General features: G+C 49.3%; 1 protein-coding gene across 8 annotated transcripts in view; it reads right to left on the bottom strand.

Moving 5' to 3' along the window:
• Positions 1–17,288, bottom strand: part of LOC144172298 (uncharacterized) — a 50,291-nt gene extending 33,003 nt beyond the window's left edge. For 7 of the 8 annotated variants that reach the window (XM_077701050.1, XM_077701055.1, XM_077701053.1 and 4 more), the window contains exons 1-7: positions 17,007–17,142; positions 16,220–16,406; positions 11,548–11,634; positions 5,520–5,630; positions 2,534–2,771; positions 1,567–1,659; positions 492–677 (exon numbers count right to left, since the gene is read on the bottom strand). In XM_077701050.1, the coding sequence (XP_077557176.1) occupies positions 492–677; positions 1,567–1,659; positions 2,534–2,771; positions 5,520–5,630; positions 11,548–11,634; positions 16,220–16,366 (862 nt within the window). In that variant the 5' untranslated portion in view covers positions 16,367–16,406; positions 17,007–17,142. The other variant, XM_077701051.1, reaches the window with a different exon arrangement.
• Between the last annotated feature and the right edge of the window lie 1,943 nt (positions 17,289–19,231).

Below are 19,231 nucleotides of genomic sequence, written 5' to 3'. Positions count from 1 at the left end.
TGCGCTCGCATGCCGCCAGTGGGTTGCAGCCAGCCCCCCCTCAGAGTAAGATTGCTCTCATTCAGCTGCAGCTACTCAGGAGAACGAAAGTTTCAGAACAGCATCATTGGGGAGGCACGCTGCAGATTCCTCCAGCCAGCATCGACCCTACAGATCTTCAAAAATCTTCATGGTTCCCAAGAAGACAGTGACCTGCACTACAGGTTTTACGGTTACCACGAACGTGGTTGTCACTTCAGCAGCCTTAAAAAAATTGGTTACACCAGGGCTATGAGGCATGCCATAGTGGAGGGCTCCGCATTAATATTGACCCCCTGGGCCTCTTTAATGACAGTCAAATATCGACGTGGGTGTTCCCGCCGCTAGCCTGCGTCAGAAAAGTGGCCACCATTGCCGCGATGAAACCTGCCCCCTAGAGCTCAGCAGCACAACGCCTTGGCCACTTCAGAGGCCACCCTTATGGCCACACAAGGGAAAAGGGAGGCACCCACCAACGGCCATGGACTCCTGCTGCTGCCCTCTGGGCGGCCGCTGTCCGGCGGCCGACGTGCTGTTGCTCCAGGTGTCCATGGACTGGGGGAACCCTTCCCCGCCCAGGCCGCGGTTCTGGTTCTGGAACGTGCGGCTCCCGCGGCCACCCACGCTGCCCCCGCCACGGCCACCGCGGCCGCCGCGCCCTGCGCAACAACCGCCGCTGCTTGGTGGACACTCACGGCAGTGCACACGACAACATGCGTCAACGCTTTCTCCGAGGACGTTGCAATCCCAATTCAGGTGGTTGCTTTCCCAAAATCACCCTTGGGTTTGGCAGAGTGCTCAATATACACCAACCACGAAAGTCCACTTCAGAATCCGTGCAAGGCGACCACCCTGGCTTCGTTGAAGCTTAGTGGGGCAAGTGTATTGGGAGGGGAGGGGGGCAAAAGCAAAAATCATTTACTTCATTAACGCTTGCTTTTCAAGTCGGGAAACACTAATTAGGTAACATTTATATTTTAACAGTTTTTCCTTTGTGAATTACAGCCGCAGCCTGAAACACTGGAGTACTACACCAGCTTTCTGTCAACAGGATTGTCAGCTTTCCCCAGCACAGGGGGGTCAACTGCACACTGGTTTTCGATTGGAGGAACCTATAGGGAGTCTTGCGACTGCTGTACATTGAGCGAACTGGTTTTGCACGCACCATGCAGCTTGGCCCCGCGGTGCAGAGCAGTGCAGGGCTACGGACCAATTTGGGCCAAAACTTTGCGCACACAGGCGGTCTTACTTTTGCCTCCGCTGGAACAGCTGCCACCGTAGCTCCGAATGGAACTGGAGAACACTCCACTGAGGTGGGTTAGCTGGCCAAAGTAAAGCTGCCTCCAAGTCTCGACTGATATGTGGCATCCCGGTGCTCAGAGTAAAACACACCTCTAGAACTTTACAGCCTGCGAGTGCACCCTGCCCGTTCCGACTAACGGCACACACAAACAAGGCAGGCAGGCAGCAGTTGAGCTCAGAACAGCACCCAGGAAGCCACCACCCCTCCCCCTAGACAGAGCAGACAGGTGAGAGTGCAGCACTTACGGCCACCTCCCCGTGGCCGCACGTCACCCCCTCGGTCACCAGGGCGCCCATCTTCCAAGTTCCGCTCGTTCTTCTCGATCTCCTTGCTCTTCCCTGCAGCACGACAGGCAACAAGGCGTGAGGCAGGCTGCCGCCCCCACAGTACCCCAAACACCCACATGGGCCGGTCAGGCAACATTGAAAGGCAACAGGGGAAAACCATAGCTTTGGCTACACAGTTCACTCAATCTATGAGCAGTAAAAACTGCACTCACGTGTCGCAGGTCTCTTCCACAATATGGAACCCCACAAGGTTCCCAGGGAAAATTCCACCAAAGGGCACACAAGTGGTGGTCCCAATTAGACAAGCTCGCAACTACGACTGCATGCAACTGCTACTGCAACCAGCAGGGTTTGCAACGTGTTGGAGAAGAAAACAAAATAGGGCTGGACCGTTTCAGAGGACATCTTCACCAGATGGGAGCACCGGCCATTAGGTGTTGGAGAAGAAAACAAAATAGGGCTGACATCTTCACCAGATGGGAGCACCAGCCTTTAGGTTCCAAGTGCCACGCCAACAGCGAAGGCCTTTTTGAAACGTGTGGCATCATGTGCCAACGCTCGACACAGGCTCTGCAGTGCGTGACAAGCACAGCCTCTCGTGCCCACCCTTTCCCTTTTGCAGCTCAAGCTGTTGTCTCTGCTTTTAGCCCGCCTTGTAAAAGAATGCAGTTACTATTTCTCCACATACCAACGTACCGCCTCAAATGAGCCCCAGGTTTACTTTGGCCCCAAAACAACGCATGTCAGCAGTGTTAGAAGTCTGAAACGATCCTGCCTATGTACACATGGTGTGCAAGCACCCTTCCGCATGCTCTTCATTCTCAGAGCCATTGGCCATTTTGTGGGTCGACCACTGGCCGCAACGACCCACAGAGTAACGCAGAGAGTCAACAGAGAGAGGGAAAAGGAGAGGAGAGAGACTCACAGCTGCCGCCGCCGCCCCCGCGGCCCCGGCCTCCTCCTCCTCCTGTGCCCCCCGAGGAGCCCCGGGGCGTGTTGCGGGGTCCCCCCTCCCCCCGGGGGCCCCCCCGGTTCTCCTTGTTGCTGCTGCCGGGGCCTCCCCCGCCGCCTCCGCCCTGGTCCCCCTTCTGCAGGGACTGCTGCTGCTGGGAGGAGCCCTCCTTGACGGGCTTCTTCTTCTTGCCCCGGGTCTCCCACTCGCCCTGTGAGGGGGGGAGAGCAAGCACACAATGAGGCCAGGAGACAGCCCCGCTCTCCCTGCCGACCAGGTTCGCTGCACCCTTCCAAAACCTCCCACAAGCCTGACCTGTGAAAGGGGACTGGCAATGATGACAAAAAAAGCACCCCTTTCAGATAGGACCCCAATTCTATGCCCCCATCGAGGTAGCAAGAACTGCCGGCTAATTCACGACTGAACCAGCACACACTTTAACTCTTTCGGGACCGCTCCATAGGCCACCGATCACATATGATCGATGGTTTCGCGAGCCTGCAGAATACAAATTTTCGCACGATGGAGCACCTAGCGAATCTAGGAGATAGTTTGAAAACTGGAGTTTTCTCTTTTGTGAAGTTTCTTTTTTTACCGGCAGGCGGCAACGCGTCAGATATTTTATTCTGAGGGGCGGTGGTTTCGAATGTAAACAAACAAACATGGCGTCATACTCGCGCGAGCGCGATAAGAAATCCGCCTCGTCTCGGCTCTCGCATATCTTCGCCTTCTACTGTGGATTTTAACGATGAGAGTGGCAGTGAAGAGTCGAAATGCGGCTTTAGAGATCGGATTTCAGCTCGAGTGAGGATTCGGGTGTCGATCAGCCTGGAACATCAAATTGCGCTCAAAGGTGGGTGTTGGTTTCGGATTCAATTGGCTCTGGAGTAGGTATGTGCGCTCGAACAATGTTCTGGCTGGTTTATATTTATTCGCTAGGGTGTTAACTACCTGTGGTGGTGATCTCCTGCCACCAGCGCAGAAACGGATCAAGTTTTCGCCGAGACAGGAGCCCGGCGTGCACCTGGGCGACGACGTAACCATGGCCCTAGTGCCAAAGGGATCACACACAAAACAGAAAACCAGTTACACCTAGCCGCATCAAACTTTTTCAATGAAGAAACAAAGCATTGTTTTAGATTTTGTATATCCTGAAATAATTTTATTCTTTTTTAATATTTGTATATTTACGCTTTTTTCTATCTTTTTCTGTAGTTTTTTTTACGAAGTTCTTAGTTTCAGATTTTTTCATGGTTCTATCGTCAGTGTTGAAGTAAAACTTGGTATTGTATGTAAAAGAACATTTAATTAGCTGCATTTTGGTATATGCTAAGGCAGGATGGTGCCTTTGCTTAATGTAAAAAAAAAAATTTGTACCGAGACCTCCCTTTTTCATCACTTTTCCCGGCGGTCCCGAAAGAGTTAACAAAAGGCACAAGTTCCCCACCACTGCCAGTGCATACTTGGAACATGCAAACACGCCACCAAAACACTGACCCCCTTCACCCAAGGTCGGAAAGGTTACTCTTCCCTTTCAGGAGGTTACTTGGCATACCCTCCCGGAGGCTGCACTAGTGGGACACGGGGGGCCTCAGAACATAGCGCACACCATGACCAGTGCAGCAGCTTTCGCCACGCCAAGGCCTGGCTACTTCAGCTGCAACATCGACCCTTCGCCGGCAAAATCACTGCCCCAAGCTGTCTTGGGAGCACCCAATGCCAAGCTGGCACTTACGCTCCGAGGACTCATGCTCCAGCAAAATGGCAGCCAAGGCTTTCAAGTGCAAAGCATTCAGTGGCCGCCGTTTGTGAGACACTTTCCCAAGGTCACTACAATAAAGCATAAAACAAAGGATGTCCTTCGGCTGACTGCCAGCTTTTGCATCCTTCATCCTCGCACTCAATTTTCTAACAGGAGACAACACATTCACAGTCCTTCGAAATAGTAATCCCCGTAACACCAACATTTGATACGGCCGATTGCTTTCACAGCATAGAAACAACCTTCCAATTTAGCACCCTACAATGCAATCCTGCCTTGACAAAAATAAGGGAGGACATCACCCCGGCCCTGCAGTCAGAGGTACACATGCAAGCGGAAAAGTTTGCTGGAACACAAGTCGTTCACAGTTTACTCTTTTGGTCACTGTGGCAGGCCATTGACAGAGATGCCTCTTTAGTCAATTTACGCAGTAAGCCACCTCATCCACATCCCACCTGCACCACACAGCCAAACCCGTGGAATGGGAGTGCAATTGCTCCCAGGACACTAATGATGGCCTGGTCAGCCCTTCTTCCTTTCAGCCCTGGCAAGTCCACACATCTTGCTTTCTCAATGTTGACATTGGCCAGGGAACAACAATGTTAAAATGAACCTCTGCAAAACGCAGTGCTTGCTTCTTCAGCATCCTCTAAGAGCTCAACATTACCGCATCATGACCTGCCCAGGCTCACCAACAATGGCCGACACGAGTTGATGGAGCTAAGTTGTGGCAAGCTCTATCAAATGCTTTACCCTGCTTTCACAACTTGTTTGAAACTCGCTGAAACAAGGGCCCTTTTCACCGAGCAGCACGGCAATGCAGGCCCCTTTGGGCAGAGGAACAACGGCAGTGAGAAGCTGCCATAGCTCAACTAGCCACGCGCTGCAAGATGAAAAGCTGCGGCATCTCAGCATTTTGTGAAACATCCCCACCCCCCTGTCCTGTCTTACTTCTTCGCTTGTGGTTGCAGCTTGGTACAATGCACAGCAAAGCACTTCACAACAACCAACTCTTCCCCCAGTGCTTGTTGGCAAGGCAATGCCAAGAATTCGTATCTGCCCTAAATATGAGCAAGCCTTTCTCGCTGCCCATGCATCCCCCTGCGCGTGCAGCCGTCTTTGCAATCGAGACGTGGCACAACCCAAGGGGTGCGTCCACACTCTGCTCGACAGTCGGAGCGCCGCCTCCTCACCTACCTCCTGCTTGTTGCCCTCGATGAGCATGGTGATTGCTCGGGTCGGGTCGTTGTCGCAGTCATGCAGTGCTATCACGACTGCATCACTGGACTGGCCGGTCACCTCCATCACCTGCGGGCAACCAGGGAAGGGCCAGCGTTGCCTCCACAAATCTGCCACGCGTCTGAACACACAGCAGGCTCCCTCTCCCATCAGGATGGGCTCAGAGGAGCCACAGAAATTAGTGCTGCCACACAGCACTTGCAGTTTGCAGAAGCGCTTTATCACTCCGTAGATGACGGCTCAATGGTTGCTCTACTCATACCATTCATTAAAAATTACGTGTAATGAATCGCACGACAAATGCTCAACAGTACACAAACGGAGCATAAAAAAACAAAAAATGAAGGAAACTCACACTACAAGCAAGCCTTGAAGGTAGCTAAGCTGTACGCAACCTTCCCAACCATCACGAAGGTTGAAGTCCACGACTGCAGCCGATTTTCCGCTTCTTTGCTGTTGCAATGACCTTTACTCCATCATTGTTGCTATAAGTGTGAGCGTCCTTCATTTTTTTTTTTTGGAAGTGATAATCATTGGACATCACCTTGGAGAGGCATACACTATAATTTGCTTTGCTCATTCCCAGCAAGTGTTGCCACAATAATGGTAAACTCTTTTTTTTTTTTTTTTTGCCAATCCAGGCCGAACTCCCCAAGTGTGTATGCTTGGCTTGCAAACTTGCGCCTACGACGCTGGGCAGACGCCACGAGGCACGCACACACGAGCGCTAGGCACATTTTCTTGGCTTTGCTAACTGCCTGGCTGTTGCCGCGAGACCCACGCTCAGCAATTTCTTGGCATTTTTAACTGCGGACACAAAAAATTGCGATTTGCCCAAGAGCTTCGCTCTTATGAATCAGTTTCTACGCTCAGAAACAACTTTCTGTGGCATTAAGGGGGGACGTGGCTTTCAAAATCAACTTTTTTATTTATTTGTGGATTTTGATGAAAATTGGCACAGCAACTGGAAATGCTTCTGTGATATCACCATAAAAATTTCAAATTAATATTTTGAAAACTTTTTTATGTATGAAATTTTCTTTCTGTTCCGCTTGTACCGAGCTTGAGCGGCTTATAAAACACGATAGAAAACTTGTTCGAAGTGCTTTGCATTCCCAAATGAATGGACGAGGTCGTGACAGTTTTAGAATTTTTTTTTTACTACACAATGTTTTTTAGTTTTCATTTTTTTAGAGGTTAATGTGCAACAGGCATGTCAACTGTGAACGATTATTTGAATAAAAAAATCACAAAAAACAAATCTGGAAAACCAAAAGTGTCACGACCTGAACAGTTCATCAAGGAATGTAACGCAAGAAACGGAATCAAAATAGACCCAGCGGCCATGAAGAAATCCCTGGGACAAGCGACACAGGTGGCAAAAAAAACTGTTTTGAGAAAACGGCTTCCGAAGTTGCAACATAGGTTTCACATATCAAAAGTCGTCACAGTTGTAGCCTTTCATGTCCTTTTGAACATGGGGCTTCTGGAAGGCCTTGCCTTGAAATTGGAGTGCCTTTTACAGCCTTTCTCTTTCCAGAAAACATCATTTTCAGCTCCTCCGTGAAGAGTACATACCCCCCTTTGCAAACCAAACGGAGGGGAGATGGGTTTCAATGGGCTTTCAATGCAAAGTAGGTTAGTTGGTCGGCTGTATCGCACTGGACAACCTCCTTTTGCAGTGTTGTCACCATGGCAGCAAGTTAAGCATTTTTTTACTTACATTTTAACATTTTTGGCTTTTTTTAATGTTTTATCTTGCCTGGCACAGCAACTTAGTACTCATACGTGCAGGTGTTCATTGCCAAAAGTTTGCATACCACAAGGATGAAAATGAGCTACTTTGAAGCTTGGTAGAGTATTCTGCATAACTCCCAACTTCAATGCAAGAGCATATTTCTTTACTACTTTTGACATTCAAGGCATCCAATATTTCTCGCAGCACAGCCAGTATGCCCTGAGTAGAGTGTACTAGTACACTCTACCCTGAGCAATGGTATCAATAATTTCCCTAAAAAAATCAGTTAAATGCTGCCACAGTAACGTACATTTTTAACGCAGAGAGCATATTTTTATTCCTATATTACTAACTCAAACCTGTTTGCATGAAAATTACAAGTGCACGGGAAACGTTGCGCAAGAAAGGCGATATGGCTCGCGCGCATCGCAGCGCACGCTTACCGCGACATATCGAACTTAGATTATACCTGATATGGCTGGTCAGGTCGCTTTTAAGATTAAATCTAACGTCGCAGGCATTAATTACAACTACTGGCGTTCAATCGTAACCGGTTGCCCAGTCATGTGCTGCTCCAATGCGTGTCGGCTATGCGGTGCGCGCCGCAGCGTTTGACGCGTCGACCGTTTCTTTCTCAAGGCTAGCGAGCCCACAGTCAAAACACAGCAATAACTAAGCGTGTAAACATCGCAAATCCGACTAAAAGTTCACTTCACGAACCGCTATCGCAAGCGCGCACACCGCGTCACCCTCCGGTGTCTGGCGACGGTAGAGTCACGCGCACCACGAAGCGTTCGATGACCTCCGCCTTTCGAGCCACACAACTTCTCGTAATCTGGCTCGTTATCTCTGGCATTCCCATCGCGATAACGTCCGTGTTGAACACCACAGATTGAACAGAAACTCGGCCGAGCGAAGCGGCGAAAATGAACTCAATCCGCTCGCTACGCAGCTCAGGCGGCCGCCATCTTGCATTGTGCCCGCGACATCCAATCAGGAGGGTCGTCATTCTGCGCCCCGACCGGAGGACCAATAGCGCTTCAGCATCTATTTCTAGCTTCGTTTGTGCGTCGTTTCTTTTCTGCCGTTTGTGCGTTTGTGAATGAACGAAGATAAAAGAGACGAGCGGAACCGGAAAGACGATTGCTCGGCCGATCTAACCATATCAAAATGGCCGCGCCCGGTGGCACCGTTGCGGAGATAGAGCGCTCCGAAAATTGCCGTTTTTTCGCCCTTTTGCGCTGATAGTTTGTCACCGCGCCTAACAAAAGTATTTTTTATGCCACTTTGCGACGCTTTTCAGCGTAAAAACTTTGCAGACGCACAGAATAGGAAACATAGAAGCCGAATATGTGGGTTTCAAAAAAACGATGTTTTGGTCATTTTTCCGAAGTTGAAAGCCGCGTCCCCCCTTAAGGCCCAACCACATGCACGCGTAAAATCGACGTACTCGCGCAACGACGTACGCCTGCGGCGGCATACGCCGCTGCCTTTACGCCGGCCGACGACGTCGGAGAGGGCGAGTAACCACATATCGCCGCAACGCGCGCGTAAACCAATGGCGCAGTGTGGCTCGACTACTTCGGACTCAGCTTTGTGGCGACCAGTTCAACTACATTTTAACTCAAATAAAGCAAATAATGCCTATTCTCACAAATATACGTATATTTAATACAGAAACAACTAAAACAGTTCTCGGGACATTAAAAAACGTTAAGGATTAGTATGCATACTTGGCAGGCACAAAACCAACGAATCCCTTCCGCTACATTTGGCGTAAAACTGCCTTGCTCCCATAGTTGCTCGTTGCTTCGCGTGTTTTGTCCGGTTGTTTGGTCACCGTATTTTACAAATTACTTCGTTTTATCGCATAATAAATAGTGAAGTTAGCTTATTTATCAATTCACTGTCTTGTTATGCGACCTGACTGCCGATAACATCACCGCCAGAGGTGTACGTCAACACCGTACGCTTGAAAGTTTACGTCGATATCTGGCGGGTTCTGACTTGGGCGTAAAAGGCGCGTACCAATGCATTCGGCGTACGCCGGAGTACGGCGGCTCCTTACGCGCGTACGCCGGTTTACGTCGTTGCGCGAGTACGCCGGTTTTACGCGTGCATGTGGTTGGGCCTTTAGAGAGCAAGCTAGGAGGGGGAGAGAGCTAGCTGCTCTCTGTTGCTGTGCCAAAGTCGCTCCCCATTGACCGGTTTCGGTTTCGCTGTGACATGCGCATTTTCTAAACTTCATTTCTTCGCATGAGCACCATGGTCGAGTGCACTGAACCACGATTATTGAGCATGTAGGCATACTGGAGTCTCCTTCCCGAAGCCTCATTTGTTTCTTCACGCAAGCCAACGCTTTGACTGGGGAACTAGGACAGAGTAAATAACAGTGGAGAATAAGGTCCAACTTTGTATCGTCCAGAAAGGGCGTACATGTTGTCAGCACTGCACTTTTGAGGGCATAAACTGATATGTGAACTCTTGCAAAGCTGAAAAAATAGGTAGCACCACGCACAGACACATGCAGCACGCTTGCATAGTGTGGGCACGGTACGAAAGATCAGCACACACACACTGCGCAGGTAACGCAAATCCCATTTAGATCGTGTCGAGGGCGCTGAAGAGCGAAACTACCATACCACTGCACTCTTGTCTTGACATAACTTTATGTGGTCTTCGCCAAATGAGGCCGTTTTATGCTTTGGGGACTACAGCGTACCATTCGGAACCTCCACTTTGAGCCGTGCGACCTATGTACGCTCGCTTACGCCACACTAAGCTGCCTAACGAATTGCGGAAACGACGGAGAATCCTGGCTGCGCCAGTTTCACTTGGGCGTACGTGTTGTAGACAACTTGCTTGGTCTGTTTTGACAGGTTATTGTTCTCAAGCTTCTCGAAAATCACATGAACAAATGAAGTGGCAAGCTACCGTATCAAAAGGAAGCTGCATCAACGAGGACGCCACTTTCTTTATCCAGCAGAGAACCTTTGCGATATAATTTATTGCCATTATCAATACAAGGCTAAAAAATAACTATATTTTTTAATTGCTTAGGTTACAGCCAGCAAATTATTTTGGTTGAACTACTTCCAGCTGTACAGTGCATCGGTGTGGTTCGGCCCTGTAGCCCTGACTGCCCACTGCGACAGGAAGTCGACCCCGAGTAAAGATACCGCATCCACGGCCATATCTAAATTACAGGCAGCATGTACCACTATCACCAGTGCACTGCATGGCACACAAAGATAAAAGCTGTGAGCAAGCAGACGAAGTGCCACATGTGTGCGCCATGTGTGTGGTTCTGGCACCCTGAAACGGGGGGAGGTTAAACTGATGCGCAGGCAATGAGCCAAGAAAACAGTTGTCCAGCAGTGGGAAAATAAATGTCTACCACACTCCCGAGAGACGGCACACCCCCTATCAAGCCGTCCACGGAGCACACATGGCGGGAAATTTGAAAACCTCCGTTCACACTGTAATGCTACGGCAGCAACCCCACAAGACGCATTCAAGATGCTCTACTGAGCAACCCACTGAGCTTTATATGTCTAAAGAAAGAGGCAAACATTTGTAATGCGATTCTAAGAGGAGAGGAGAGGAGAGAGAGAGAGAAAAAAAAAAAAAAAGTTTGGTACGCCACACTTTGCGGCAATGGCAGTCTTTGGGAAGAGGTATAACATTTCTAATGCAGTTTCGCTGTGAGGGAGAAAAAGAAAAAGCCCTTTCTCGTACGCTAGGCTGTGCAAAAATGGCAGTCTGCAATTATGCTTGTGCTGAAACTTAAAGAAAAAAAAAGGAAAAAAAAAAAAAAAAACACAAACCACCGTCAGTTTGTCACACCACATTTACTGCCACCCCAGCACTTCCAAATAGAGGAAGAGGAAGGGAAAAAAAAAAAAAAAAAAAGGAGCGGGTAGAGCATTTACATTTCCCGAGCCTTTCTAAGACAGGCGAAGGACAACAGGACAAAAAAAAAAAAAGAAAAGAAAAACGTTACCCTCAAATTCCCTTATTGCTGATCACAACTCCATTCACCCACACCCAGCCACGAGGCAGAAGTCACACGAGACCCTCGCATAGCGGCCGCCCCAATGAGTTGGAGGCCTTCCAAGTGAGTTGGAAGCCAAACCCGTTCCCCTGCTCCCGGCGGCGTGGTCGCCGTTGCCCAATCAATGCCCAGCCCCAGGGGCTTTGCCGCTGCCAAGGCACGCACGCCCACAGAGTGGACAGGAGACAGCTCACCTGGTGGACCTTGTTCTGAATGTCCGGATCGTCCTGCTTGGTCGGGTCATTGATGATCTGTGCCAGCCGGATCTGCTCAGGTGTTGGCTGCATGGGGAGAGGGGGAGAAAGAGAAACGGGCCTTGCATGTACCACACAAGAACAGATTACACAGCACCAATTGCGCAGAAGCGCACAAAGTTTTCTTTAAAGCCACTTGTGCGGTGCTGTGTCCACAAATCCAATGTCATTCCCTCCAACGTTATTACTACATTACGAGGTTGCTTCACACAGCAGAGACGAGGGCTGACCCAAATAGACGGACAAAGTGCCTCCCACAGACTGGTCACGTTGAAAATGAAGCACTTCTACGCAAGTTGCATCGTTTAGTCAAGTGGCAAAAGTCCAGGTTAGTTTATATGGCTATGGTAACCAGTCAGACAGTTGGGAGAAATGTTACCAATGCAGAAAGCTTGCACGTGCATTGCATCATACATCTTGCACGCGCATGTAAAAGTGGGTTGTAAGGTGTAAAACATGAATGTAACTTAAGCACATTTTTTTTTTAAAACTTCCATCTGCTAAGAACGCATGCATTCAAAGCCATTTGTTCATATTTAGAGGAGGGCGGGGATAAAGGAAGAGTGAAAAGCAAGCCATTTTGAGGTTGAGAACAGCGATGCTCGAAGCCATGAATGGACCTCTCCCGGGGTACGTCACGCAGCGGCCATGACGTCACGGAAAGCGCACGTGCTGGGTGTGGCCGGGAGGGTGGTTGGCAAAACATTCGGACCGGCGCGCGGGGCGTATGCAGTGAGGCTGCATTAGACGCACGCAAAAGTGGAATTTTTGTTTACGTGTTGGCTTTTCTGATGCCGGTGGGCTGCTGTGCTCTCGGCTACGCAAATCTTGCGAGCAAAAACAGCGGCATCAGACTTTTCGGGTCCCCAAAGAGGTAAATTCGGCGTGTATTGTGGATGCGCGCAATGTGCCGAAGAGGCTGGCAGCCAAAGCAGCGACATGGTCTGCTCTTACTCGTAGCAACGTTTCCCATTCTCGAACTTCTGCTGCCCGTGTGTACGAGGTTTTGGCGCACGTTAAAGATCCCCAGGTGGTCAAAATTAATCCGGAGCCCTCCACTACGCCGCGCCTCATCGCCTGCGTTGCGTCGGCGCGTTAAAGCCCTACAATCAGTCAATGAATGAATTGAACTTCTGCTGTTCTCCAAAGCGCAGTAATACCGTCTACATTGGCAGTCCGCGCTGATTCGTGCCATGAAATGATGCTGTTTATCAACCATCTGCTATCATGCCGCACCAGCAGAAATTTGGTCAAGTGAAATAGTGCCGGGGGTAGGGGGCTCACGGAAATTTTCTTGCTGCGAAATATAGTCATGTTTTGAGGAGGTAGAGCACAGTATTAAAAACACAATGAATGCCTAACCTGCTTAGGCGACGCGAAATAAATGTTTCGACGAGGGATCGCGATAGCCGCCTGCCGCCAGATCGACAACGACAAGTTTGGTCTTATGGGGGGATCTGTTCAAGACGAACGAAATTCATTGCTTGTAAGTGCAATAAATTTTTACCTTGAACAATTATATTCTGCCTTGAGGATGCGGCAAAACAGAGATGCTGACCGTGCTGACATGTAGCATCGTGCCTTTGGCGCGAGATGGGCCGCTCACGCGACTCGAAAAATGTGTTTGCCCTAAGCGAACAGACTCAGTGAATGTATTCTTTTGTTGCGGTCTCCCGACGCTTTCGTATTCAGCGGGCGTACAAGGACACTAACTGTAACTATTATGAAATAATGACTACAGAAAATTATTTCAGTGCACTGTCGCAAGCTATGCGCACTAACCATATGTGGCTGCTATGTTACTCACACAATGACGATGAACCGTTTCGCGATTTCACTGGGGGAAAAGGTAGCAAAACAATCGGTCAATCACGTAGAGAACGACATCATCGCAATATTTTTGTTGGAATAATTTTTGGCTGTTGCTCTTCATATTTTTGTTTCGTTGCTGCTTATTTTACTTTTTAATCCTTTCATGCTTTACCTTTCCTTTTTCCCTCGACATGAAGTCGTGTGTACGCCACTGTCTCCGGGCGACGCAAAGAGACCAAGAACGGGGATCGTATACGTACGCTGCTTGAGGCACCGCGCTTATATAGCTTAAGCAGACCTCGAAATCAACAATGAATTAGCTTTCCTTGGAATCTATCCGAACACAAAGAATCTTAAAAAAACATTCTTGGAATGCGTAGCAACAGCACCAACCTTCAGAATGACTCGTTTAGGCTGTCACGCACAGATTAACCAAAAGCGTCGCCCTTCAGTTGACCGTACGGTAAACGAAACTGTTGCGGAGGTTGTAGATGCGGAAAGCTACATGGAGGTGCGACGGGCATAGCTAGGATAGCTAGACCGCCACCTGCAATGTGGGCGGCCAGTGACGGCCCGAACCAACGGCACATCGTTCCTTTCGGGCGCCGCGCGGCCAGGCCAGGCCGTCGGAGCAGGCGCGTTCTGCCAACCGCCACCGCACTTCGCCGCCGCGAGCGGCGCCACCCGTCGCGCACGTGCTTCATGACGTCACGTTGTTTACATACAGGGAGAGGTCCATTCCCATTTCACCACTCGAAAAACAGCCGTTCAGAACTTCCGATGTTGTGGAAGGACGGCCAATGGGAAAGAGTTATTCTACGAGAGTTCAGTTCCCTATTCTCGCACCTGTAGCAAACGGCGACATGCCTGCAGTGTATGCTGCCAGCGCTAATAAGAATGCAACAGCAGTGACAAGGCACGGAATGCAGCCAGAAAAAAAATTAACTGAGCCATGCAGAGCTTAATACAGCTGCAAAGAACTTCCAGTTCACTACGATGGGATGTGTTTACCTTATCACTACTGATGTGTGCAGCAACTTGCCAGCCCCTAAATACACAAGGTTACACAACCCCAAAGCCTATTATGAAAGTTTGAAGCATGCGTCACATAGCAGTGGAACTATTCAGTGAAGACTCACTATCGCTGCCACAGTGTGAATTTAGCGTTACCACCTGAATTGGCATGCTAAGTATGAATAGACCCCAAATAGATTGGCATGAGGTACTAAGAGAAAGGCAGCTATTTTAAATAAGAGACAATCCCCCCTGGCCATTCCCCCCCGGCACGACCCATTTTGCCCAGCCATCCATCCTACTGCATAGCTCGTATACCGTATTTGCAGGATTTTAACACACACCTTTTTTTGAAATGAAAATAGGCGTTCAAAAATACCTGTGCGCTACAAACGTGCTCAAATCTCGAAAACCTCAAAACCAAGACTGCCAACTCAAGCTACAACAAAGAAGCTCAGTGCCCAGCCACATAGCCATCGATATCCGTCTAGCATTTTTTAGTTGCTATTTTTGTCTGCTCAATCGCTCAGGTGCTGTGCTCAGAAAAAGCTACGTAAATTCGGCCAGTATCAATATGGAAAAGAAATGATGGTATCATTTCGAGGGCGAGGACACTCTCACAGGCAATGGTAGTGCTTGCTTAAAAACAAGGCATTCGGAATACCTTAGGTGGCACTCTGGTATGACCTTTGGTGGACAGAAAAAAAAACTTGCCTCACTGACAGTGGGTAGCCCCCGATGTCGCGATTGTCGTGCAGACTTCTGTTTAATTAAATGTTTTTTTTCTCTCGCAATTTTCAGCTGCCAATGGCATTATTTCGCGTGAACGATATAATTGACGACAATTATTTTTGTGGTTTTCGGGTGTTGAATTCTGCGCATTACGATTGGGGGCGTCTGATTGATTGTAGGGTTTAACGCGCCGATGAGGCATGCCTTAGTGGAGGGCTCCGGATTAATTTTTAACAACCGGGGGATCTTTAACGTGGGCCGAAATCTTGAACGCACAGGTGTTTTTGCTTTGCTTTCGATTCCCAGCTACCGTGGCCGAAAATCAAACCCGCATCCTTCGTCTCAGCAGTGAAACGCCTTAGGAACTGAGCCACCGCCGCGGGTGAGGGTTAGATTCGTGAAAATACAGTAACTGGCATTTGCATAAGGAAACTCCTAGACAAAAAACTGGCACGAGAACAGAGGACTGACTACGCTTGGTCCAGGAAACCCGCCAGTTTTACACGGTCTGTGCAAAACCTAAAACAAAAAGTTCTCTCAGCACGTAACATCGACACATCAAAACAAGGAACACGGAAAGCGAAGCTTCCGCCGGCACTACGCATGAAAAACAAAAAACCCGCCGATTAGATCGGAGTTTGCACTCGCCATCTGCACTGATCGCGCATATCTGAACGCTGACGACACCGCGACGCTGGTGCATTCATTTCACAGCAAAATTTCACGCCCAGTACTTTCATAACCAATGAGACGGCCTAAACCTGGATTCTCCCACTTCCAAAATACTGCTTCGAAGGCGGATACACAACAAAATTCACCACGGGCATTGTTCACAGCGCTCATAACGTAATACAAGCCAGTTCAATAAAAACCCCATGGAACGTTTTGTAGACGTAAAAAAACGCGCCAGCACATCGACGAGAACAAAGACGCACCGTTGTGCAACGCGCGAAAAGAACACAAGCAAAACAGCGCCGGGCGACACACGACGCCGAGGCGAGGCGAGCGTGAGCAGCAGCAAGCCAAAAAGTCGCGGCGGCAGAGCGCCACTCACCTGGACTTTGGGAATGAAGCCGTCGGGTGGCTTCGCATGCCCATCTGTGGCAGTGACCGACTTGAGGGACTGTGTCGTCGCCGACGGTGACTTGTTCCCTCGGTCTCGGCTGCTTTTCCCCGCCCTCTGTGTATTACTCGAACTCATCACTTGAATACCGTATGTACAAAATGTTATGTACAAAAAGCTGCAAAGGAGAGAGAAAGAACGGCACGGGGGTCAGTCGGAGGAGCCCAAATCGGCGATGCGTCACTGTTCGACCACGCGACGCCCGCTAGCAACAGCCCGCCGTTTTGCCGAGACGCGTGCGCGTTTTGCGGCGCAATTCACGCAAAAGCCCAAGTCGCCGCGAACTCTTCCTTCCGTTAGTACCTTTCGCTTAGAACACCAGAAGACAAACTGCGCAATAACATACGTGGCCTACAAGGAATTCCTGGGAGACCTCGATATAAATACGTGCGTGCGCTAGGCGCTCTCAAATGCCGTCGCGTTTCAGCTTTCACAAGGATCGGAGAATTCGTTGAACAGCAGAAAGAAAAAAACTCGCCGCTCGACGACGAAGCGAGACGGCGAACGAGGATACGGCTTCACAGGCGCCGATTTTATAAGGCGGCATCGATTCCGCACACCATCCGTTTCATAACGCACTGCTGCGACGGCTGAATCGCAGGGGCCCCGGCACAGCGGTCTCGATAGCGAGGCGAGCCGCGACAGAACGTTAGGCTTAAGCACTAAGCCTCGTACGCGCACTCCGAAACAGTACGAAAATAAAGCGAAATCGGCTTACGGAGCCCAAATGGGGATTCACATCGACTCTTTAAGGTCCGAACACTTCAGCAAACGGGCAACAATGCCGTACACACAGTGTGACCGAGCATTTAGAGCGTCGGTTATCTTAGAACAATAAAACAGGCCCAAACGCGATTTACCTTGGAAATGCGCTCACAAAAAGCTTCTGGGTCACGTGACCGAAGAAGCCTCGCAGTTGACGTCATAATTGCGCAGTCTCGCATTCAAAAGGTTTCCTTTCAAATTATTGCACTTGCGCCTGCATTAAAAACCAAACGCCGTAAATTAAATTGTTTTATCAAATAATGTACAACTCTGGCTAGAACTTAGTTGTTAAGAACACTATTAAAAGAAGGCGCAGAAAACTGTCTTAACAAATGTGTTAACAGCAATAGTGTACTAGAATATAGTCGCAATTTTATTATTAGAAATAATAATTTTCCACCAGCTAATGCAGTAATACAATTCCATATCCTTTTTTGGGCATTCGATATTTTCGCGGGAAATTCGAGCCGCTACTGCCGCTACTTCATACTTCACTGTAGCTACGGTTAAAATGCCTTCGAAGGATGCATACCTGCTAAGAAGTGAGAGATGCAAGAATGTTTACGTGTTCGTAGTAGTTCGTTGATTCTTGTAGCAATGACAAAAAAGTATTTCGGTTATTTCAATATCTTGGCGCATTTTTCAAATTTTGCGGGCGGAGAAATTGCGGCGCCAGCTACATCACCTTCACGCAACAGGACGTCGCGCGCAGTGACGAAACGGCACGGGATATTCACCTGTAATAACCTAGCCAAATCTATGATCCGAGCACCATCCTTACGGATTTAGAGGTGCCGAACCTCTTCACGAACCTCTTTCACCACCCCAGACGGGTACGTGGATGGGGGGGATGGGGGAACGAGCCCACTTGTCACCGGAGAACTCGTCGTAGGCCAACTCGTCACGCCGGCCTTTTCGTACAATGCCATCTCGAGATAGGAACTCTCGGGCAAGGTGCCCATCCGTCGCGCGGATGTCGTCGCGCCACGACCGCGTGAACAAAAGCCTCGAAGCGCTGACTGGAAATTTGCGTTTGAAGCGGTTCCGAGACTGGTTTCAACAATGTTAAACTCGTTACAGCTGTTTAGGAGGCCGTATGGAGGTCTGTGCCACCTGCACGCGTGTACAATGCCCTGAAGCGCTGCTTTTTTTTTTTTTTTTGGGGGGGGGGGGGGGGGTAGGGGTAGAAGTAGCTGGCGTGACCTGGACTGCTTTGAAGGGGTGATCATACAGAGTCATTGAGGTTGGATACTTAGCTGGTAGGGACAATGGTACTTTAAGTTACAGCTGTAGTTGCGCAGGGTGGTGGGGAAATCTGTATGACCACGTCATGATGTGACCTGCACGCATGTTTGAAGCACTGTTCAGGGAATACGAGGGGGGGAGGTAGGGGGGACGACGGCAAGAATCAGCGCGCCCCGAACTTGTTTCGAAAACAGGCCCGATACCAGAGCAAGTTTGCAATGTAAATTTGGGCAGAGAAAATATGTTGGTTTTTATCGTTTTGATTACCTTTTTGTCGCTTGGATTTCATTGCTCCGCGACATTGCCAACAAAGCACTGGCTTTAAAGGGCCAGAAAGAATGCTGTACGGTCAAATCACGTGACCCCTAAAAAAGAAGCATCAGAGTATAAAAGCGCGTCATGTGATATAAGTTTGAGTCTAATTATAATTTTAACATAATCAATGGGGTGTAACGGTATACTAACCTAACTTCTTCCGCAAAAAATTCGAGCACACTTGCCTAGGGCCGTAGGCAATTTTGGGGGGGGGGGGGTGGGGGCGTTATTGGAAGTGAGAAAATTTCCCAAAATAAGCCCTATCCCGACGCTCCTGCACTCGCCTATGCCTTTCTTTAAAAGGCGATAACATCAGGCGGTAGCAGGCGGTAACATCACTTTCACGTTCTGAAACATGCGAATTTTCCGTGTGACGAATATTTTGGCAACACGAGAATTCCTCGTACGAAATGCCCTATGACGACTTGGCCTTCCTGACCAGTTTACCTGTGACGAGTTGGCCTGTGACGAGCAGACTTGTGACGAGTGGGCCTAGACCCCCTACAAATGATACGTTTGTTGCGTAGACATATTAAGAATGACAACGTGGAAATTCCAGCTGTTTGTATATCGCAAAAATGCATGCTACCTACACTGCGTAGGTTGTGTAATGCATTT

This window comes from Haemaphysalis longicornis, unplaced genomic scaffold (assembly GCF_048455015.1).
Source record: "Haemaphysalis longicornis isolate Haplotype H1 unplaced genomic scaffold, Haemaphysalis longicornis Haplotype H1 scaffold_20, whole genome shotgun sequence".
Taxonomy (NCBI): Eukaryota; Metazoa; Arthropoda; class Arachnida; order Ixodida; family Ixodidae; genus Haemaphysalis; species Haemaphysalis longicornis.
The sequence above is the reverse complement of the archived record's forward strand: the minus strand, read 5'-3'. Positions and strand labels throughout refer to the sequence as shown.